Genomic DNA, 23,988 nt, shown 5'->3' on the forward strand with positions numbered 1-23,988 from the left:
AGCGAGACTCCGTCTCAATAAAAAAAAAAAAAAAAAAGACATTCCAGGCCCTAGGGAGACTGGAGCACCCTGTTCCCGGCAGAGGCGTCGGCTCTGAGCTCGGCAGAGCATTGAAACATCTCACGGAGCCCCAGCTCATCTCATGAGCTACCCCATCCCGGCCCACACCTGGGCACACCACCCACCCCAGCAGTGGGCATGAATCGGGCAGGGCCAGAGCCGGAGAGAAAATGCCAAGTGCCATGAAAACAGGGCACCAGGCCGGAGCAGGGACAGAGAGCGATAGCTTTGCAGGGACAGAGGGGTGCCAGAGTGACCCAGAGAGAAAGCTGAGGGAAGGGGGCATCAGGGAAGCCCCAGCCATCCCCCTCCCATGGAAGGAGTGTCGGGGGAGCTATGCAGATACAAAAGTACAGGAACTTCGGCTGCTTGTGTGGCCAGGAAAATGGGCGTAGGTCGCTGCGTGTCTGAGAGTGGGTGTATCCGTGTGTGCGCCCATGTATGTCTTTGTGTGTGTCAGCAAATGTTGGCATGTTTGCCTATGTATTCCTGTGGCAAGGAGGGGGAAGCACACATTGGGGGGGGGTGTGTGTGTGTATGTGTGTGTTTGAAAAGGTATTTGTGGCCGGGTGCAGTGGTTCATGCCTGTAATCCCAGCACTTTGGGAGGCCAAGGTGGGTGGATCATGAGGTCAGGAGTTCAAGACCAGCCTGGCCAAGATGGTGAAACCCCATCTCCACTAAAAAATACACAAATTACCCGGGTGTGGTGGTGGGCACCTGTAATCCCAGCTACTCAGGAAGCTGAGGCAGAGAATTGTTTGAACCAGGAAGGCGGAGGTTACAGTAAGCCAAGATTATGCCACTGCACTCCAGCCTGGGCAACAGAGCAAGACTCCATCTCAAAAAAAAAGGTATTTCTGTACACACCTAGGTGAGCCAACTGCGTTGTGTCTCTGTGTAAAGATGTGTAGCCATCCATCCGCCTGTCCATCCTTGGGTCCATGTGAGCATGTGTGGGGGCGAACACACATTTGTGTCTGCCTGTATCCAAGCGTGTGATGAGGGCTCCATGAGTCTGGGAGGTGTCGTGGTCTCCATGTGCCTTCTTCGCTATCTGTGTCATCTCGAGGGGTTTGTGTTTATGTGTGCGCTGGGGGTGGTTGTGAACACAAGTCCACAGTTTCCTGTGTCCGTACGTGCATCAAAGAGGTACTGCTGGGTCTCTAAGCCTACACCAATACATGTGTCCCGTTTCAAGAGGTGCATGTGTGTTAATGGGTGTGTGTGACAGTGTGAACACAAGTCCTCGGTTTCCTGTGTCCATAGGTCTGTAGGCTCATCAGTGGTCGTGTGTCTGGACATTGGTGTGAACAGGACACTTACATCTCCATCTTGGCGGTGATGGTGGTGTACATGAGTTCACATCCTGGTTGTGTCTCTGTTTCTTGGCGGGGTCGGGATGGGGAAGGGGGTCCATCCATCCACCTCCCACCCCTCTCTCTGCCTGAGACTCAGGCCCGTGGCTGCAATGGACTCCAGCAGCTCCAGCAACCGCCCCGCCCGGCCGCCCTGAATTTCGATGCTTTTTCTAGAAGGAGATTTTTCCCCCCGCCCTTCCCCCTCGCCCACAGTACCTTTCCCCGCCAGGGCCCCGCTGCTCCAAGCTCGTTCCTGCTCAATCATTTATTGACTTTAAAATCGAAGCCAATTCTGGTTTGAAAAAAAGAAAAGGGAGAGAGAGAGAGGGAAAGAGAGAGAGGCAGGCCAGAGAGACAGAGAGAGAGAGTCCGAGACGCCAGTGGAGGGGGGAGCAGAGATGGGGCCAAAACTGGAGTCAGAGACAGAGATAGTCAGAGATATACAAAAGGACAGAGATGGAGAAAGAGAGATGGAAAAGGGCAGAGTACGCCAGAGACCGATAAAAACAGAGACCGAGAAAAAGACAGCGAACGAAAGAGGTTGTCAGAAAAACAGACCAGCAGGGCAAACTATGGAAGCAGAAAGATTTGTAAAAACAGAGATGTGATTGTTAGGGAGGGGCAGGCCAGACCCCACTGACCAGCCGACAGCAGCCACCTGCCCAGAGCTGAAGGGTTTCCCTGCCCACCATGAAGGGCTGGCAGCCTGGTGACACCATGCCCACTCCCCTCTCCAGCCATCCTGGCACACTGGAGCTGTCGCAACCTGGGCCTTCAGTCACACATAGCCAAGCACCCGCCACTGCCCTGGGTCTAGCAGCCGCCCCAGCCCCTTCCTAGCCGTGTCACTGGTGGATCTGCGGGCATTTTCTCTCCCAGGGTGCTGTGAAATCTGAGGGGCGGGTGTCTCACCCAAGCCACGGGGGAGCAGGCTCAGATGTCTGGTGTGCTTGGCATGGAAGGCCGAGCTGGCAGCCTGGTGGGCAAGGGGCTGCTTGAGTGTGGGGTCTTGGTCCCACTAGGCCCCAAACATCGGCCACACAGCCCAGCCAAGCGTAACAGCAAAAAGGCACAGCTCAGACACCGCTGGGTAGGCAGTTGTTGTGAGGGGCGTCCAACATAGAGTGGCCGTGGAACTGGAGGTGCAGATGTAGGGGTTCCCCACACTGCCATGGTGCTCAGGGTGCATGCACACTGCAACATGTATGCATGCCCGTGCGCCCTCGCCAACACATACTTGGGCCTGCTTTCTACAGGAAAACCCGCTCCCTGGGCCATACACGGCCATGCCACGCAGGCCTGCCCATGGCCGGCCCACAGGGGCCACACACAGACTCTAGATTGATTCACACTCACATACACTTGCACTTGTGCATACAGGAGCATGGTGTGGCCACAAATGACATGCACCCCGACAAACCCCTCGCCCCTTGACACCACTGCACACTCGCGGCACGACCCAAAGTAGCAGCCATACCCACGTGGATTGCCACTGTAAGCTGTGGACACACTTGGCACATAGCTGACAGGGATCGGGCTGGGCAGAGGGGACAATTAGGGCCTGGCCTAGAGAACCCCCACATGCAGGCCTGGCTGGCAGCAGGGCTAAACAGCCTCAGATGTCCCCTCTTCAGAGACTGTTACCAGCTGTGGCCTGGCCCTGCAGGCAATGCTGTCAGGGCCACTGTGGAACTCTGGGCAGCTCCTGTGCCCTCTTAGAGCCTCAGGCCACAGCCCGGGGAGAGTTGGGTGGCCCGACAGGCATCCTCGAAGCTTTTGCCGCCGCCGTGCGCCGCTCAGGGAACTTCGCTGCAGGCGGGACGCGCTCTAGCAACGCGCCAAGGTCGGCGCTGTTGTGCCAGAGGCTGACCCGACGGTGTGGCCGCAGCACTGGCGGCTGTGTCCACGGCTGCCTCCCGCCCCTCCCGCCTCCAGGCGACGGGACGGGATTCCCCAGGCCTGCCGGGTCCACTCCGCAGCAGCGCGGGTCGCTAGGGCCAGAAAGTTTGCGCCGAGGAAAGTTTGGGGGTGGGGGGGCTGAGGCTGCGACGTCCAGGGTCGGAGAGGCGCGGCCACCGCTGGCAGCGCGCCCGCCCCTCTCTCCCCTCCCCTGCCCCTCCGAAATTTGGGAGCCCCGCCATTTTCTTAGCCCCGCTCCCATGTGAGGCCTGAACAAAGACTTTGGGGAGACGCCCGGGCCGCTCGGCCCGCCCCAGGCACCCCGGCCGCACGCAAGGGCCGCTGCCACGCACGCCGGCCACTGCCACCCTCGGGAACCGAGGCGCCCGCCCCAGGAAGCGTCGCGGGACCCAATGTCCCCTCTGCGCCCTCGGGACCACCCTCTTGCCACTCTGTCACCCCCGCAAACACTGCCAGCGGCCACGCTGCCCGGGTGCGCCTACAGTAGCCCACAGGTCGGCCAGAGTCCCGCTGCCCATCGCACCCTAGTCGAGCGCGCACACACACATACACACACAGACACATACACACACACACACATACGTACACGCACTCCCGCCTGCGCTCCAAGGGCAGCGCCACGACGCAGCTGGCCACCCCCGGAGCCCCCAAATGGAGTCCGCCCGGTGGCCAGGGTCGCACGCGCACGGTGACGCCCGCACGCGTGCCCGGGCTCACCGCGGCACAGCCTGCACCCCTCGGCGGCCCGCGGGCTCTCGGCCCCCGCCTTCCCGGCCGCCGCGCGTCCCCTCCGCCCGCCCGCGCCGCCGGCCGGCCTCCCGCGCCCGCTCCCCTCCCCCGGTCGCGCGGGGGCGGCGGCCGGTACCTGGGTGAGGCAGTACGGGGAGTACATAGCTGGGCGCCCGGGCGGGAGCGCGGCGGCCGGCCGCGGCGAGGGGAGGGGAGGCCCGGCAGGCGGCGGCCGCACTCCGGCTCGGGCTCCGGCTCGGCTCCTCCGGCCTCCGCCGCGCTGCGCCCGCCCGGCCCGCGGCCCCGCGCTCGGCCCGGCGCCGCTCCGCGCTCGCCGCTCGCAGGCTCGGCCCCGCCGGCTCCGGGGCCGCCGCTGCCGCCGCCGCCGCCGCGCTCGCCGCTGCCTCTCGCGTCCGCCGCCGCCGCCGCTGCCGCCGCGCGTCTACTCCATGCCGCCGCCGCTCGGCCGGTCACCCTCGCCCGCCGCCGCCGCCGCAGCCGCCGCGCTGTGAAAGTGAAAGTTTAGACAAAGTTTGGAAGCGGCGCACTCCGGGGAGAGGGAGCGGGCGGGCGGCGCGGGCGGGAGGAGGGGCGCGGGGAGGGGCGGGCAGGGCGGGGGAGCGGCGGCCGGCGCACACACACACGCACACACATGCACACACACACACGAACACACGCACACGCGCGCGGGGGCGCACACCGACGCGGCCGCCCCGACACGTGCTGGCCCGCGTTCCAGCGCAGACACACGCTGACACACAGCGGGACTCGGACCCCGCCACACATGTCACGTCCAGAACGCCTGGCCACACGTTCCGCATTGGAACAACAAAGCACGCACGGACACCAATGCACACAAGGCACGGACACACAACCCCTACACACAGGCACTAACACACTCGCCAGTCTGGGAAAACACCCACGACCCACGCTCTGACATGTACCATCCCACCATGGTATCCAGGCACACAACAAGGAACCGCATATAGACATATACCAACGCAGGCGTCACATAGACACACACTGATATGCACGAAGACCCACCAGTGCATGACACATAGAGATGCACACTGATGTACACACACTGACGCATGTTCCTGCAGAACACAGACACATGCAAGATCACACAGCCACACGCCGATACCTTCCAGACACACAATTCCTACACGCAGACACATACACAACACACACACATCGCAGTGCCAGAACACATTGGCAATTGTGGCAATACACCCCAATGTACAGAATGACACTGATGATTGGGAGGCCGAGGCCAGCAGATTGCTTGAGCTCAGGAGTTCAAGACCAGCCTGGGCAACATGGCAAAACCCCTCTCTACCAAAAATACAAAAATTAGCTGGGTGTGGTGGTGGATGCCTGTGGTCCCAGCTACTTAGGAGGCTGAAGTCAGGGGATCCCTTGAGCCCAGGGAGGCCAAGGGTGCAGTGAATCATGATCATGCCATTGCACTCCAGCCTGGGTAACAGAGCAAGACCCTGTCTGAAAAAAAAATAAATAAGAATGACACTGGCCGGCGCGGTGGCTCAAGCCTGTAATCCCAGCACTTTGGGAGGCCGAGGCGGGCGGATCACGAGGTCAGGAGATCGAGACCATCCTGGCTAACACGGTGAAACCCCGTCTCTACTAAAAATACAAAAAACTAGCCCGGCGCGGTGGTGGGCGCCTGTAGTCCCAGCTACTCGGGAGGCTGAGGCAGGAGAATGGCGTAAACCCGGGAGGCGGAGCTTGCAGTGAGCTGAGATCCGGCCACTGCACTCCAGCCTGGGTGACAGAGCAAGACTCCGGCTAAAAAAAAAAAAAAAAAAAAAAAATGACACTAATGAAGGGAAGATACACAATGTCACATAAACACACACCATCAAACACCTGGCAGTGAATGCAAAGGATGCCGATACAAAGAGATACACAGTGTCACAGATACAAAGCAACACTGGCTGTCACAACACAACACACAGACACACACACCATACTGGGTTGCCCAGATGTACCCACAGGCCTTGGACACACTGACCAACTGTCTGATGCCCAAGCGGCTGACAACCCCCCTGGGAGAATCATCTAGCCATACACACAGGGATCACACACATACACCCATGTCCCTCACATGCCACATACACACACACTTATAATGTGGCCCTGATCATCGACATAGGCAAATACAGCAGGACACCCACAGCTCAGCTGTCAGGGACAGAATTGGGCATGAGGGCCTCCATACATGTACACACATACACTTTGGTGAGGTTCCAGCCCCTCTTGCAGGCCCTGACTCCTCATTTTCAGAATGTAAAGGCCTAGGGGAAGAGGTAGTGCTGGGGACCCTCGAGCAAGAGGAGAGGAAGCCCTCTGGTAACCCCCAGGGTGGGTGGGGAGGCAGTGACTACAGCCCCCAGGCAGCTCCTGCTGAGACAGAACACCTGCCTGCTGCCAGGAGCAACCAGCACCTTCTTGCTCTCTTGGGCCAAAAAGCTGTGGCAATTCTCAGCTATGCATTGTCTGTTAAAGGGGGTGTCAGTGCCCAGGGTGGGGGGTGCACATGCACACAGGGTTGGCTGTGCCCATTGAGCTCTTGCAAGCAGGCACAAAAGTGTGCATGTGCATGTATGTGTACACGTCCCAGAAATGATATGCTCCTGGTCACAATACTGTATTAGGCTGTGTGGCAGGCAGTGTGTCTGTGGGTGTCTAGATGGCTCTGGTGTCTTCTGGGGACACCAAAGAAATGCAGGTCATGATAGGTGCCAAGAGTCTGGCCGGGTACAGTGGCTCATACCTATAATCTCAGCAATTTGGGAGGCCGAAGTGGGTGGATCACCTGAGGTCAGGAGTTTGAGACCAGCCTGGCCAACGTGGTGAAACCCCGTCTCTACTAAAAATACAAAACTTATCCAGGCGTAGTGGCAGGTACCTGTAATCCCAGCTACTAGGGAGGCTGAGGCAGGAGAATCGCTTGAACCCAGGAGGCAGAGGCTGCAGTAAACCAAGACCATACCACTGCACTCCAGCATGGGCAACAGAGCAAGACTCTGTCTCAAAAAAAAAAAAAAGAAAAGAAAAAAACGCCAGGTGTGGTGACTCACACCTGTAATCACAGCACTTTGGGAGGCCAAGGCAGGCAGATCACGAGGTCAAGAGATCGAGACCATCATGGCCAACATGGTGAAACCCCATCTCTACTAAAAATACAAAGATTAGCTGGGTGTGGTGGCGTGCACCTGTAGTCCCAGCTACTTGGGAGGCTGAGGCCAGAGAATTGCTTGAACCCGGGAGGCGGAAGCTGCAGTGAGCCGAGACCACATCACTGCACTCCAGCCTGGCGACAGAGTGACACTCTGTCTATAAATAAATAATAAAAATTTAAAAAAACAAAGCGAGAATCTTTTTTGTGTGGATCTGTGTGTTGTGCAGCAGAGACTGGGTCTGACTTTGTACTTGGGGTGTTGTGAGGCAGAGAAGGTGCCTGCCTGGCCCTGTACCAAACACTGGAGACATGGTGGGGGAAGAAAACAAACACCATGGCCAGGCGCGGTGGCTCACGCCTATAATCCCAGCACCTTGGGAGGCCGAGGCAGGCAGATCACCTGAGGTCAGGAGTTCAAGACCAGACTGACCAACATGGTGAATGCCCATCTCTACTGAAAATATAAAAATTAGCTCGGTGTGTTAGCAGGCGCCTATAATCCCAGAAACTGAGGAGGCTGAGGCAGAATTGCTTGAACCCAGGAGGCAGAGGTTGTGGTGAGCCTAGATCGAACCACTGCACTCCAGACTGAGCAACAGAGCGAGGCTCCATCTCATAAAAAAAAAAAAAAAAGGCCGGGCGCGGTGGCTCAAGCCTGTAATCCCAGCACTTTGGGAGGCTGAGACGGGCGGATCATGAGGTCAGGAGATCGAGACCATCCTGGTTAACACGGTGAAACCCCGTCTCTACTAAAAATACAAGAAAATTAGCCGGGCGAGGTGGCGGCGCCTGTAGTCCCAGCTACTCGGGAGGCTGAGGCAGGAGAATGGCGTGAACCCGGGGGAGCGGAGCTTGCAGTGAGCCGAGATCGCGCCACTGCACTCCAGCCTGGGGCACAGAGCAAGACTCCGTGTCAAAAAAAAAAAAAAAAAAAAGCCAGGCGCGGTGGCTCAAGCCTGTAATCCCAGCACTTTGGGAGGCCGAGACGGGCGGATCACGAGGTCAGGAGATCGAGACCATCCTGGCTAACCCCGTGAAACCCCGTCTCTACTAAAAAATACAAAAAACTAGCCGGGCGAGGTGGCGGTGCCTGTAGTCCCAGCTACTCGGGAGCAGGAGAATGGCGTAAACCCGAGAGGCGGAGCTTGCAGTGAGCAGAGATCCGGCCACTGAACTCCAGCCTGGGCGACAGAGTGACACTCCGTCTGAAAAAAAAAAAAAAAGGAAAAGAAAGAAGGAGGGAGGGGGAAGGAAGGAAGGAAGGAGGGAAAGAAAGAAAGAAAGGAAGAAAGAAAAAGAGGCCAGGCGCGGTGGCTCACACCTGTAACCCCAGCACTTTGGGAGGCCGAGACGGGCGGATCACGAGGTCAGGAGATCGAGACCATCCTGGCTAACACGGTGAAACCCTGTCTCTACTAAAAATATTTAAAAATTAGCCAGGCGTGGTGGCGGGCGCCTGTAGTCCCAGCTACTTGAGAGGCTGAGGCAGGAGAATGGTGTGAACCCGGGAGGCGGAGCTTGTGGTGAGCCGAGATCAAGCCACTGCATTCCAGCCTGGGCAACAGAGTGAGACTCTGTCTCAAAAAAAAAAAAAAAAAAAAAGAAAGAAAGAAAAAGAAAACAAACACCATAGCCTCGGGGCTGACATCCCAGCAGGTATCAGGTATAGAGGTCAGGCAATGAGGGTCTGGGTCTGGGTCTCATGGAACGCGCTGGTGACAGGGTGCCTGGATGACCGTATGTGCCAGCCCCATATGTTGCCAGCTTTTATTAAAAAGCGTCAGTGTAGGCTGGATGAGGTAGCTCATGCCTATAATCCCAGCACTTTGGGAGTCTAAAACAGCAGATTGCTTGAGGTCAGGAGTTCGAGACCAGCCTGGGCAACATGATGAGATTCCATCTCTACTAAAATACAAAAAAAAAAAAACCCCAGGCGTGGTGGTGCATGCCTGTGGTCTCCGCTACTCCAAAAGCTGAGGTGGGAGGATGGCTTGAGCCCAGGGAGCGGAGGTTGCAGTGAGCCATGATCGCGCCGCTGCACTCCAGCCTGAGTGACAGTGCAGTGTCAGTGTATATGGGTCACTGTGTGTGTGTGTCTTGGAGTGCGATCACATGAGTGATTGTGCAAGGGTCCCAGTGGGTCTGGGACCTGCTTGCAAGAGCCCAGTGGGCATAGCCAGCCCTGTTTGTGATCAGGGTCTGTGGGGCAGAAAGTGGCAATGGGTGTCACTAGGTGTATGTTTTGCCGTGTGGGTCTAGGGCAGTGATGAGGATCTTTGTGTTCCAGGATGTGTGCACAGGTGCTCAGGAGTGTCAGGGATCAGGGCTGTCAGGACGTGGGGGCTCTGTGTGTCAAGGATGTGAGCCTGTGTGTCAGGCCATGCCAGAGAGTATGTGTGTAGCCATGCTTGTGTATGTGTCTGTGTGTGAGAGAGAGCGAGGCCATGTCGGTGTGTGTGTCTGTGTATGAGGGAGGAGGTCTCTGGGTGTCCAGATATGTGTGTCTCTGTGTGTCAGGTCATATGTGTGTGTGTATGTGAGGCCATGTTAGTGTATGTGACTAGGTGTGTGTATGTATGTGTGTCAGGGAAGGGGGACTCTCTGTGAACCTGTGTCAGAGATGTGAGTCTGTGTCAGGCCATGTTGGTGTGTGTGATTAGTTGTGTGTATTCATTTGTCAGGGAGGGGTGGTCTGTTGTGTGTCTGCGTCAGACCATGTCCGTGTGTGTGTGTGAATCAGGCCATGTCAAAGCGTTTAACTATGTGTGGGGGTGTGTGGGTCTCAGGCCATGTCAATGTGTGTGTCTTTGTGAGGCCGTATCAGTGTGTGTAACTAGGAGTGTGGGTGGGTGTGTGGGTGTCAGGGAGGGGGGTTGGTGTAAACCTGTGTCAGAGATGTGAGTCTCTGTGTCCGGCCGTGTCAGTGTGTGTGACTGGTGTATGTGTATGTCGGTGTCAGGCCATGTCTGTGTGTGACCAGCTGTGTGTGTGTGTATGTGTGTGTATCAGGAATCGTGTCCCTGTGTGCCCAAGGGTGTGTCTGGGTATGTGTGTGTCTGTTATTCCGTGCTTGGGGGCCTAGGACCCTGGGCTCCCACCGGTCTGGGCCTCCCCACTGTGCCTGAGGCCGCCACGCCGCCACCAAGGCAAGGCTGTGGAGCAGGGAATCGATACGTCCTTAAAAATTCAAGGGTTTCTCGTAAACAGAAACTTTTAACACCGTTTAAAGTTTCAGGACGGCTGCGGCTGCCTGCCTCCACACCACCGCTGCCCCAGAAGGGGGAGGGGGCTCCGAGGGCGGGCGGAGAAGGGGGCTCCGAGGTGCGGACGGGGGAGGGGTTGGAAGCGGAGCAGGGGTGCAGAGGGGAAGGGGCGGGGCCTCATGGGGGGCTGGGAGCGGTAAGGGGCTGGGGGAAGGGCCAGGAAGGGATTTGGGGATCAAGGGGGCTGGGCCCCTGAATGGATGGTTCTGGAAAGGGGTAGAAGACAGAATGGGGGTCCAGGGATAGGGAGGGTAGGGAAGCTGGAAGAGGCAGAGGGAATGAACGGAAAAGGGTCTGGGGGGCCTTTGAGGGGCCCTAGAGAGGCTGGGATGTCTGGGAGAAGGAGTTGGGACATGTGGGCTTTCCGGGAGTGATGGGGGATGGAGGCGGGGCGGGGGCTTGGATGGCTGTAGAAAGGAGCAGAGGCAATGTCTGGGGGATCTGGGGGGCCTGGGTGAAGGGGACAGCAGATTAGTGTGGGTCTGTGGGGGGATTGAGAGGGAAACTGTGGGAAAGGGCCGGGGGAGGTGTGAGACCCTTCACGAGCTGGGGGCTTGGAGGATCTTGAGAGCCAGGCGGACCCTGCCCACTCCCTGCAAATGGCTGTGAGGGGGCACATGGCTCAGAAATCCCCAACTCCAGCTGTCCTACCCCACCTTTCAGCCTGTGCTCCAGCCCTGACCACCAGCCCCCAGGTCCCAGGCTCCTGGGCTGATGGTTCCTCATGGCCTTTCTGGTCCTTGCACCTGGCCCAGACCTAGGCTCTGCTTGAATCACCAACCCAGCCCCACTGCACACACCATGCCCATCCTTCATCCACACGCACAACACCCAGCCTTCATCCACACGCACAACACCCAGCCTTCATAGCCTTCATCCACACACACAACACCCAGCCTTCATAGCCTTCATCCACACACACAACACCCAGCCTTCATCCACACACACAACACCCAGCCTTCATCCACACGCACAACACCTAGCCTTCATCCACACGCACAACACCCAGCCTTCATAGCCTTCATCCACACACACAACACCCAGCCTTCATCCACACGCACAACACCCAGCCTTCATCCACACGCACAACACCCAGCCTTCATCCACACGCACAACACCCAGCCTTCATAGCCTTCATCCACACACACAACACCCAGCCTTCATAGCCTTCATCCACACGCACAACACCCAGCCTTCATCCACACGCACAACACCCAGCCTTCATCCACACACACAATGCCCATCCTTCATCCACACACAAAGCGCCTATCCTTCATTCACACACACAACACCCAGCCTTCATCCACACACACATCCAGGCTTCCATACCCCGACACACAACACCCATACTTCATATACACACAACACCCGTCCTTCCATACACACACACAACACCCAGCCTTCCATACACACACACACAACACCCATCCTTCATACACACACACACAACACCCATCCTTCATACACACACCTACAACACCCATTCTTCATACACACACAACACCCATCCTTCATCCACACACACAACACCCAGCCTTTATCCACACACACAACACCCAGCCTTCCTTACCCCCACACACAATGCCCATCCTTCATCCACACACAAAGCGCCTATCCTTCATTCACACACACAACACCCAGTCTTCATCCACACACACATCCAGTCTTCCATGCCTCCACACACAACGCCCATCCTTCATCCACACACACAACACTCAGTCTTCCATACCCACACACAAAACGCCCATCCTTCATTCACACACACACAACACCCAGCCTTCATCCACACACACAAAACACTCATACTTCATCCACACACACGATGCCTATCCTTCACCCACACAAATAACACCCAGCCTTCATCCACACACACAGCACCCATCCTTTGTTCACACATACAACACCTATCCTTAATTCACATACACAACACTCATCTTTCATCCACACGCACAACATTCATCCTTCACTGACACGCATGCACAACACCCATCCTTCATTCACACACACAACATCCATCCTTCATTGACACACATGCACACACTCAGCCTTCACTGACACACATGCACAACACCCATCCTTCATCCACACACACAACATCCAGCCTTCCATAAGCACACACACAACACCCAGCCTTCCATACGCATACACAATGCCCATCCTTTCATATGCACACACACAACACCCATCCTTCATCACGCACACACACAACACCCATCCTTCCATACACACACACACAACACCCATCCTTCATCACGCACACACACAACACCCATCCTTCATCACGCACACACACAACACCCAGCCTTCCACACGCACACATACAACACCCAGCCTTCCACACGCACACACACGACACCCAGCCTTCCATACGCACACATGACACGCAGTCTTCCATATGCACACGACACTCAGTCTTCCATATGCACACACACACCCCCAGCCTTCCATACGTACCCACACAACACCCAGCCTTCATCTACACTTACACAACACCCAGCCTTCATCCACACACATATCTCTCCTACTTTTTTTTTTTTGAGACTGAGTCTCACTCTGTCACCCAAGCTGGAGTGCAGTGGTGCGATCTTGGCTCACTGCAAGTTCCGCCTCCTGGGTTCAAGTTATTCTCCTGTCTCACCCTCCTGAGTAGCTGGGACTACAGGTGTGTGTCACCACACCTGGCTGATTTTTTTTATTTTTAGTAGAGACAGGGTTTCTTTTTTTTTTTTTTTTTTTGAGAGAGTTTCACTGTTGTTGCCCAGGCTGGAGTGCAATGGCATGATCTCTGCTCACCGCAACCTCCGCCTCCTGGGTTCAAGCGATTCTCCTGCCTCAGCCTTTCAAGTAGCTGAGATTACAGGGATGCACCACCATACCCGGCTAATTTTGTATTTTTAGTAGCGACAGGGTTTCTCCATATTGGTCAGGCTGGTCTCGCTCCCAGCCTCAGGTGATCTGTCCACCTGGGCCTCCCAAAGTGCTAGGATTACAGGCGTGAGCCACCGCGCCCGGACCGAGACAGGGTTTCACTGTGTTAGACAGGATGGTCTCAATCTACTTACCTCGTGATCCGCCCGCCTCAGCCTCCCAAAGTGCTGGGATTACAGGCGTGAGCCACCGTGCCCGGCCTTTTTTTTTTTTTCTTTTTTTTGAGATGGAGTCTCGCTCTGTCACCCAGGCTGGAGTGCGGTGGTGCGCTCTCTGCTTAGTGCAAGCTCCGCCTCCTGGGTTCACGCCATTCTCCAGCCTCAGCCTCCCAAGCAGCTGGGACTACAGGTGCCCACCACCACGCCCAGCTAATTTTGTTTTTGTATTTTTAGTAGAGACAGGGTTTCACCATGTTAGCCAGGATGGTCTCGATCTCCTGACCTTGTGATCCGCCCGCCTCAGCCTCCCAAAGTACTAGGATTACAGGCATGAGCCACCACGTCCAGCCATCTCTCCTTCATTTTTACACACACAACAGACCCTTCATTCACACCCACACAACACTCATCCTTCACACACACAAACTTGTCCTTCCATTCATACACACAGGACACCAGCCTTCCAAAGGTGCGCACACACACATCCTTCACACACACAGTCACAGACTCTATCACACTCAATATCACGCCAAAACACCTATTTCCTTATTCATTCACACACACAACTTATCCCTCCATTCACACAAAAACACACACTTAACACACACACTTCCATTTGTACACACATACTCCTCCCATAACACCCTCCCATGTACACGCCACACTCTGTCTTCCTTGCATTCAAAAACAACTCTCACACCACATCCACACTCACACAGACAAGACACTCTCACATTTACACACACATCCTCATTCAGAGTTCTTTCCCCACACTCAGCACCCCTCCTCTACACTGACAGCAACCTCCTGCACTCACACACACACACACACACACACACACACACACTCCCTCGCTCTGCTCCCCTCCACAACTACAAATGGGAAGAATTTATGGGAAGGCAGAGGGACTGCCAGAGAGGGCAGCGCAGCGCTGCCCCTCCCCATCCCCCCTCCCCAGAGCCCAAGTATTAGGGTACACCTGGCCTTCAAGAAATCTCACGGGAGGAGGGTGCTGCCAGGGGGCTGGGCACAGCTGGCGTGCCACAGCTGGAATCCCCCACATTCCTCCCTGCCGGGCTGCCCACCTGGCTGTGGCTGGCAGCAGGTGTGTTCCATCACACCATGCAGGTGTGTTGGGGGAGGAGGAGGAGCAGGAAGCGGGAGCCAGGCCCATGGCACTACCTGGCCAGGATGCTGCGGGCAGTGTGGGTGTGGGTGGGGGAAGGGCTGAAACATCTGGGCTCTGGCAGCCACATTCCAGGGCACAGAAGGTGGGGCCGGGCAACGTGAGGCTCCAGGGCTGCTTGGCAACTGAGCAGGGCTCTTGGGCGAGGTGGGCAAACATCTGGCATGTGGCATAGGCAGGGAGCCAGGCCATGGGCGCTGCCAAGCTGGGAGAAAAGGGTGCTCTAGGCACCCCCAGTAGGACCTGGATCCCCACTCCCACCAAGAGGGCCTGATGCCCCCGTACTTAGCATGGTAGGCTTGATCTGTGCCCTGGGCCTGGGGTCCTAGCCTTGAACTCACTGTCCACCTTCCAGGGTGATCTAGAAGCCCCTCTTAGGGACTCAGTCTGGGGAGTTACAGGTCGTTGCTCCTAAAGCATACCTCGAGGGGCACCCACAACCACACCACACACGTGGATGCAGGCACCAGACTCTATCACACTCACTCAGGGGCACCCAAACATACACAGGCACACTCAGACACACAGAAATACAAACACTTCTCCTTCCCTCTCCCCTCCCCTCTTTTCCTCTCCTCCTCTGTACCCACAGATAAAATCCACAACGACACACAGACACAGGGTCACCCAGATACCGTCACACACCCTTCTAGAATATCACACAGACATACAAACACACACGGTCACGCCAATAATCCCACACAGACCTTCCCATAGCCACCCACAGAGTGACAGCCAGGTCATACACACAAAGACCTTCACCATCACACAGATCCCCATAGAGACCCAGATAATACACCAAATTGCAAAGACACACACAGACACACACAGTCACACGGACTCCCAGAATCTCACGCTGAGCCCAGTTCCACAGGTACACACAGGCCACCCTAAGTCACACAGGTTCACAAAAATCTCACACAGGACTGCACGTACCCAATGGGTCACACACGTTGATGTTCTCAAAATCATCCACAGATGTAGCACACAAAACATCACTCAAAGGCCAGGCATGGTGGCTCACGCCTATAATCCCAGCACTTTGGGAGGCCCAGGCGGATGGATCGCTTGAGCCCAGGAGTTTGAGACCAGCCTGGGCAACATAGCGAGACCCTGTCTCTACAAAAAATTTATAAATTTTCCAGGCATGGAGTGTGCATCTGTGGTGCCAGCTAATCAGATGGGAGGGTCACTTGAGCCCAGGAGGTTGAGGCTGCAGTGAGCATTCCAGCCTGGGCAACAGAGTGAGACCCTATCTCAAAAAAAGAAACAGGCCGGGCGCAGTGGCTCACGCCTGTAATCCCAGCACTTTGGGAGGCTGAGACGGGCCTCCCAAAACCTGAGGTCAGGAGTTTGAGACCAGCCTAGCCAACATGGCAAAACCCCATCTCTACTAAAAATACAAAAGCTAGCAGGGCATGGTGGCATACACCTGCAATCCCAGCTACTCGTGAGGCTGAGGCAGGAGAATCACTTGAACCCGGGAGGCGGAGGTTGCAGTGAGCCGAGATCGCACCACTGCACTCCAGCCTGGGTGACAGAGTGAGACTCCGTCTTGAATACAAAGAAAAAAGAAACAAAAGTCACACAAAGATATCTAGATCATGCACACACACAGGGAAACACAGACACACACTCACCCTTGCCCAGGCAGCACAGCCTGGGCAGGGCCTCCTGTAGCTGTCGCTCATCTGGAGACGAAAGGGAAGGAGTTGGGGAAACATTTCATTTGCAACGGGCCAGCCAGAGACCCACCCGTCCTGGAAACCTGGCCCTGGCTCCTGAATGGAGCCTCTGTGCACTGCTGCTGGGGCCGCCAGCAATGCTCAGCCATCCCAGGGTGTGGGTATCAGAGCGGGTGAGTCGGCTATACTGAGTTCCTGGCCAAGCCACGTATGCTGGGAACCTGGGGCCTCCAGGGCCACCCAGCCAGAGGCCAGAGTCCCCTAGACTGGAGAAGCACGTCCCATCCCAGCCCCTGCTGGTCCCAGCTGCATCTAGAGGCCACTCCTCCAAACCCAGCCGATGGAGGGGAAGACGGAGGGACGAGGTTCTGTGCCCCAGCTGGCGTCGAATCTCCAGGTGTCCCTGTCTCAGGCTGACATGCGGCCCCTGTCGAGGCAGCTGCCAATCCCATGCTAGGAGCCCACTCACTCCAGCACCCGGCTCCCTGTGCAGCCTGAAAGTGGGGGTACGACAGTCATAGCCCTTTGGTTCAGATCATCAAACACAATCACTGTCACACCTTCAACCACACAAAGATCCATGCTGTCACTGCCACAGTGTCACCTGCACAGCAACACCATCACACCCTCGGCCACTCTGTCACATGAAGAACTACGGTCACACCCTTGACAATTCTGGTGACACACACCTCAGCTGCATGGTCTCATACATCCTCACAGGAACCCCGACACTCTGACCCTCACAACACATTAACGTCACACTGGCCAGCAGAGGCACACTGACATACTCAGTCCACATGTCGCTGCAGCTGTGCTAGCCACGTGGCCACACGGAGTCACCGCCCCACCCGGTCACAAGGAGGAAAAGCAGCACTGACCACTGCCTCCCTAGGGTGCAGACTGCAGCTGTCCCTTGAAGAAGGTTTGACCCAACCCAGTTATTCCAATAGTACAATAACACACCCTTGTCACGGTGTCACAGAGCAGGCAGCCAGTAGGTACAGACCACTGGTCACAGTCACTCTAATAGCACACACTCACAGTCTCCCTGTTGCAGGTGACAGGTACACATCTCACTCACACTGCCACACAACGCCCACAGTCCCCGGACCAAGGAGCTACAATGCAACCGTGGGTGACAGCCTCACCACGATTACAAGGACAACCTGTCACACAACAGTCACTCTCCCAGTGCCTGTCACAACATTGAGACAGCCCCTTAGCCGTCCACACAAGCAGCCAGGCATGCTGACTGGGCCCCCACGATTGTCCCTAGGACACCCCCGCCCCCGAGTCTTGGAAACAGGGACAGACACACGCCGACACCCCCCTCCCCTTTTCAGTCAGTAGAGGCAGAGCAGGGAGGGGGACTAATGGACCCGCAGCTGTTGGCAGTGGGTGCCAGCCCCCCCACCTCATGAATATTCATCAGCTGGGGCTCTCCTGAACCTGTGGGGAGTCGGAGGTCCCAGGCAGCTGGTCACCCCCTTCCATGCCAGGAGGCCCCCAGGTGGGGGAGGAAGACTCGGCCAGGTCCCCGAAGTGCTCAGAACTCACACCCAGTTCCACACAGAAGCACACATGAGTTTGTGAACACAGACCCCCTGACACGCAAACAACATTCACACAAACTTACAATCACACCCATCCACCATCACAGACACACATACACTCATACACACACACACACCAGGCATGCAAACACAGCCACACACACCACATCCAAACCATAGACACCCACAACACACACACACACACGCCAGACATGCAAACATGGTGCACACACAGTCACATGAACTCACAACCATACAACCACACCCAAACCACAGACACCCATCATACACACACACACACACACACACACACACCAGACATGCAAACATGGGGCTCAGTTACATGAAGTCACAACCATACCCAAATTACAGACACCCACCACACACACACACAGACGCCCCAGACATGCAAACATGGGACACAGTTCCCCAAACTCAGAACCACACTCAAACCACAGACACCCACTATACACACACACCAGACAGGCAAACATGGGGTGCACAATCACAGGACCACAAACACACGGACACACTGTCACACACAAATGACACCAGCTAACATCATCACACACAGGCATGAAAATACAAACACACACACTTCCAAACACATGGGCCCCCAAGTCACCCCCAAATTACAACCAACCACTTCTCAACTTCTCATAAAACACCCACACAAGCGCACAAACATGGACCCACAAATTCGCACACACATATACCCACTGACTCATGCGAACTCAGACACACAACCATCTCCAAGGAGCACCGCCTTCTCCTTCCCCTTTCTTCCTTCCTCCTTCTCTCTCTTTCACACTCCGATATCGCTCTGCCCATCGCCCCCGTTTTACAGATGGGGAAACTGAGGCACTAAGCAGCTGAAGGCCCCTTGAAGCGGGGAGGACCGCCCCTTCTGACTCCGGGCAGAGGCTACTGCCGCGCGCCCCCTGCTGGCCTGGCCCCTCCCTGCAAGAGCGCGCGGGACGGCGGCGCGCGCGACGGGCACGCGCCTGACGTAACCATGGCATCCTCTTGGCACGCGCGGCCCGCGCGCAGGGAGGGCGGGGCGGGCGCGTTGCCATGGCGCTGGCGGCCCGCGTGAATGGGGCATTGTTCGCCGCGGCGCCCGGGCCGTCCTGGACCCACCCGGACCCACCCGGGTCGACAGAGACGGGGAGACCGGGACGGGGAGAGACAGAGAAATGGAGAGAGAAGAAAAACAGGAGAGACAGGGAGAGACCAGAGATGAGAGACACAGAGAGACCAGAGAGAGAGGGAGACCTGATGAGGAGACAGAGATGAGGAGACACGAAAAGACACTGGGAGAGCCGGAGAAAGCTGGAGAGATGGGGAGACAGAGAGATGGGAAAACAGATGAGAGAGGCCGGGCGCACTGTAATCCCAGCACTTTAGGAGGGCGAGACGGGCGGATCACGAGGTCAGGAGATCGAGACCATCCTGCCCAACATGATGAAACCCTGTCTCTACTAAAATAGAAAAAATTAGCTGGGCGTGGTGGCGGGCGCCTGTAGTCCCAACTATTCGGGAGGCTGAAGCGGGAGAATCGGTTGAACCCGGGAGGCAGAGGTTGCAGTGAGCCGAGATCACCCCACTACACTCCAGCCTGGTGACAGAGTGAGACTGCGGCAGAAAGAGAGAGAGAGAGAGAGAGGAAAGAAGGGAAAGAAAGAGAGAAAGAGATGAGAGAGATGGGGAGACAGGGAGATGGAGAGACATGGGGACTGGGTAGGGAGAGACAGAGAAATGGAGGGAAAAAAGATGGGAGACACAGGATGAGAGAAGAGATACGGGGACGGAGCGATGGAGAGAGACAGGGAGACTAGGCAGGGAGAGGCAGATAAGGAGACACTGGGAGAGAAAAAAGACAGAAAGAGACAAAGATAAAGGGAGAGAGGAGGCCGAGCACGGGGGCTCACGCCTGTAATCCCAGCACTTTGGGAGGCCGAGGTGGGCAGCTCATTTGAAGTCAGGAGTTTGAGACCAGGCTGGCCAACATGGAGAAACCCCCATCTCTACTAAAAATACAAAAATTAGCCGGGTGTGGTGGTGCATGCCTGTAATTCCAGGTACTCGGGAGGCTGGGGCACGAGAATTGCTTGAACCTGGGAGGTGGAGGCTGCAGTGAGCCGAGATGACACCATTGCACTCCAGCCTGGGTGACAGAGCAAGACTCCGTCTCAAAAAATAAATAAATAAATAAACGAGAAAAAAGGAGGAGAGATAGGGAGATGAGAGAGACAGGGAAAAAATGGGAGAAAAAGAGAGAGATGGAAACAGACATAAACAGGACAAGATTGGCCAGGCGCGGTGGCTCACTCCTGTAATCCCAGCACTTTGGGAGGCCGAGGCAGTCGGATCACGAGGTCAGGAGATCGAGACCACCCTGGCTAACACAGTGAAACCCCATCTCTACTAAAAATACAAAAAATTAGCCGGGCGTGGTGGCGGGCGTCTGTAGTCCCAGCTACTCGGGAGGCTGAGGCAGGAGAATAGCATGAACCCGGGTGGCGGAGCTTGCAGTGAGCCTAGATTGTGCCACTGCACTCCAGCCTGGGCGACAGAGTGAGACTCGGGCTCAAAAAAAAAAAAAAAAAAAAAAAAAAAAAAAACAGGGCAAGATTTAGGGCTGGGAAGAATGGACAAGAGGAGATAGAGTGGGAGAAATTAGACACAAAAGGGGAAATAAGGCCAGGCGCAGTGGCTCACGCCTATAATCCCAACACTTTGGGAGACTGAGGCAAGCGGATCACAAGGTCAGGAGTTCAAGACCAGCCTGACCAATATGGTGAAACCCCGTATCTACTAAAAATACAAAAATTAGATGGGTGTGATGGCACGCGCCTGTAATCCCAGCTACTCATGACGCTGAGGCCGGAGAATCATTTGAACCCAGAAGATGGAGGTTGCAGTGAGCCGAGATCACGCCACTACACTCCAGCCTGGGTGACAGAGCGAGACTCTGTTTAAAAAAAAAAAAAATGGTGGGGAAATAGAGACAGAGATGGGGAATCCAAGAGGCAGAAACAGATGGGAGAGACCTGAAAGGTGGAGAGAAACACACCAACGAGGAAGGATGGGGGGAGGGAGAAGACCATGGAGAGGCAGAGCCCGGGAGCAAGATGGGAGAGGCTGGGTGGCAGACAGGACAGGACCAGTTAGCCAATACCCCTGGACCCTCCTTGCCTAGTGTGCTGTGCCTGGCAATGGGAGAAATCAGGGGATGGGGGATTGGGTGCAGTGGTTCATGCCTATAATCCCAGCACTTTGGGAGGCCAAGGCAGGTGGATCATTTGAGGTCAGGAGTTCAAGAGTAGCCTGGCCAACATGGTGAAACCCTGTCTCTACTAAAAATACGATAATTAGCCAGGCAGTAGTAGTGGACACCTGTGATCCCAGCTACTCGGGAGGCTGAGGCAGGAGAATCGTTTGAGCCTGGGAGGCAAAGTTGCAGTGAGCCAAGATCACACCACTGCACTCCAGCCTGGGCGACAGAGTGAGACCCTGTCTCAAAAAAAAAAAAAAAAAAAGGCCGGGCGCGGTGGCTCAAGCCTGTAATCCCAGCACTTTGGGAGGCCGAGACGGGCGGATCACGAGGTCAGGAGATCGAGACCATCCTGGCTAACACGGTGAAACCCTGTCTCTACTAAAAAATACAAAAAAAAGTAGCGGGTGGGTGAGGTGGCGGGGCGCCTGTAGTCCCAGCTACTCGGGAGGCTGAGGCAGGAGAATGGCGTAAACCCGGGAGGCGGAGCTTGCAGTGAGCTGAGATCCGGCCACTGCACCCCAGCCTGGGCGGCAGAGCAAGACTCCGTCTCAAAAAAAAAAAAAAAAAAAAAAGTCAGGGGAATGGGGATCCCCAGACAAGAAGTGCTGAGAGTTGGGAGGATACCCAGCCATAGAAAGACATAGAGGCTGGATGTGATGGCTCACACCTGTAATCCCAGCACTCTGAAAGGCCAAGATGTGTGGAATGCTTGAGCCTAGGAGTTTGAGACCAGCCTGGACAACATGGTAAGACCTCATCTCTATAAAAAACATGTTAAGGGCTGGGCACAGTGGCTCACGCCTGTAATCCCAGCACTTTGGGAGGTCAAGGCAGGTGGATCACTTGAGGTCAGGCATTCAAGACCAGCCTGGCCAACATGGCAAAACCCTGTCTCTACTAAAAATACAAAACATTAGCCGGGTGTGGTGGCATGCGCCTGTAATTCCAGCTACTCGGAAGACTGAGGCAGGAGAATCGCTTGAACCTGGAGTTGGAAGTTGCAGTGAGCCAAGATTGCACCATTGCACTCCAGCCAGGGCAACAAGAGTGAGATGCTATCTCAGAAAGAAGGAAAGAAGAAAGAAGGAGAGGGAGAGGGAGAAAAAAAGTTTTTTTTAATTAGCCAAGCATGTGGCCTGCACCTGTAGCCCCAGCTACAGCTGAAGTGGGAGGATCACTTGAGCCCAGGAGTTTGAGGCTGCAGTGAGACATGAACACACCACCGCACTCTAGCCTGGGTGACAGAGCCAGACCCTGTCCCAAGGGAGGAAAAAAGACAGAGCAAGAGGGAGGGTGAGACATACCCAGATGTGAGGGAATGAAGGAGAGAAACTTGGAGAAAAGCCCAGCTCCCTGCTCTGACAGTCTCTGATCCCACCTGCCCCTTCCACTCACCCTGGTTTCATACTCTCAGAAAACATACAGTCTGTCCTACACACCTTCACACAGCCACTAATAAGACACCAGTGACACAGAGGCTCAGCCTTCAGGAACAGTGCTTCTTTATTTAATTTTATTTATTTATTTATTTATTTATTTATTTATTTATTTTGAGATGGAGTCTTGCTCTGTCGCCCAAGTTGGAGTGCAGTGGCGCAATCTCGGCTCACTGCAACCTCTGCCTCCCGGGTTCAAACAATTGTCCTGCCTCAGCCTCCCGAGTAGCTGGAGTTATAGGTGCCCGCCACAACACCTGGCTAATTTTTGTATTTTTGGTAGAGACCAGGTTTTGCCATGTTGGCCAGGCTGGTCTCAAACTCCTGACCTCAGGTGATCTGCCCATCTCAGCCTCCCAAAGTGCTGGAATTACAGGCATGAGCCACCGTGTCCAGCCATATTTATTTATTTTTGAAACAAAGTCCTTCTCTGGCACCCAGCCTGGAGTGCAGTGGCACAATCACAGCTCACTACAGCCTCCAACTCCTGGGCTCAAGTGATCCTCCCACTTCAGCCTCCTGAGTAGCTGGGACTACAGGTGCACGCCACCATGCCCAGCTAATTTTAAAAATTGTTTGTAGAGACAGGGTCTTGCTATGTTGCCCAGGCTAGTCTCGAACTCCTAGGCTCAAATGATCCTCCCACCTCAGCCTCCCAAAATGCTGGGACACTGCTTCTTTCTTTTTTTTTTTTTTTTGAGACAGAATCTCACTCTGTCACCCAGGCTGGAGTGCAATGGCATGATCTCAGCTCACTGCAACCTCTGCCTCCCAGGTTCAAGCGATTCTCCCACTTCAGCCTCCCTAGTAGCTGTGATTACAGGCACACACCACCGCACCTGGCTAATTTTTATAATTTTAGTAGAGACACTGTTTCACCATGTTGGCCAGGCTGGTCTTAAACTCCCAACCTCAGGTGATCCGCCCACCTCAGCCTCCCAAAGTGCTGGGATTATAGGTGTGAGCCACCGCATCCAGCCAGGACACTGTTTCTGACACTCCAGTACACCGTCACCCAGTGACACCTCCCCTAGATGGTCACAGTCATACCTATGGATACCTATAGATGCCTAGTGACACAATCATAGATGCAGACACATGAATATGACACAGACTCATACAGGGGCTCCTGGTGACATCTCCCAGTTACAGACACAAGCGTGTAGGTGCACTATCTCATGAGCACCTTGTCAGACATGCGAATGCAGTGAGTGGTGGTCACACACCA

The 23,988-nt window shown here is 55.5% G+C and overlaps 3 protein-coding genes across 8 annotated transcripts in view; 2 read left to right on the forward strand and 1 right to left on the reverse strand.

Annotated features, from left to right (window-relative positions):
* NFIX (nuclear factor I X) overlaps positions 1–4,436 on the reverse strand; it is a 101,558-nt gene extending 97,122 nt beyond the window's left edge. The window contains exon 1 of the mRNA XM_050770378.1: positions 4,206–4,436. Within this exon, the coding sequence (XP_050626335.1) occupies positions 4,206–4,232 (27 nt within the window). The 5' untranslated portion in view covers positions 4,233–4,436. The remainder of the gene's footprint in view (positions 1–4,205) is intronic.
* Positions 1–23,988, forward strand: part of GADD45GIP1 (GADD45G interacting protein 1) — an 82,212-nt gene that overhangs the window by 31,849 nt on the left and 26,375 nt on the right. Inside the window, exon 1 of one of the 6 annotated variants that reach the window (XM_050770751.1) lies at positions 581–587. The exons of 4 other annotated variants lie outside the window; for them this stretch is intronic. The gene's annotated coding sequence lies outside the window, so the exon portion shown is untranslated. Of the gene's footprint in view, positions 1–580; positions 588–10,601; positions 10,610–23,988 lie in introns of those variants that run through there. One more of the 6 variants, XM_050770754.1, reaches the window with a different exon arrangement.
* Positions 1–23,988, forward strand: part of FARSA (phenylalanyl-tRNA synthetase subunit alpha) — a 93,481-nt gene that overhangs the window by 11,138 nt on the left and 58,355 nt on the right. The window lies entirely within an intron of this gene.

The sequence above is a fragment of the Macaca thibetana genome, chromosome 19 (genome assembly GCF_024542745.1).
Source record: "Macaca thibetana thibetana isolate TM-01 chromosome 19, ASM2454274v1, whole genome shotgun sequence".
Lineage (NCBI taxonomy): Eukaryota > Metazoa > Chordata > Mammalia > Primates > Cercopithecidae > Macaca > Macaca thibetana.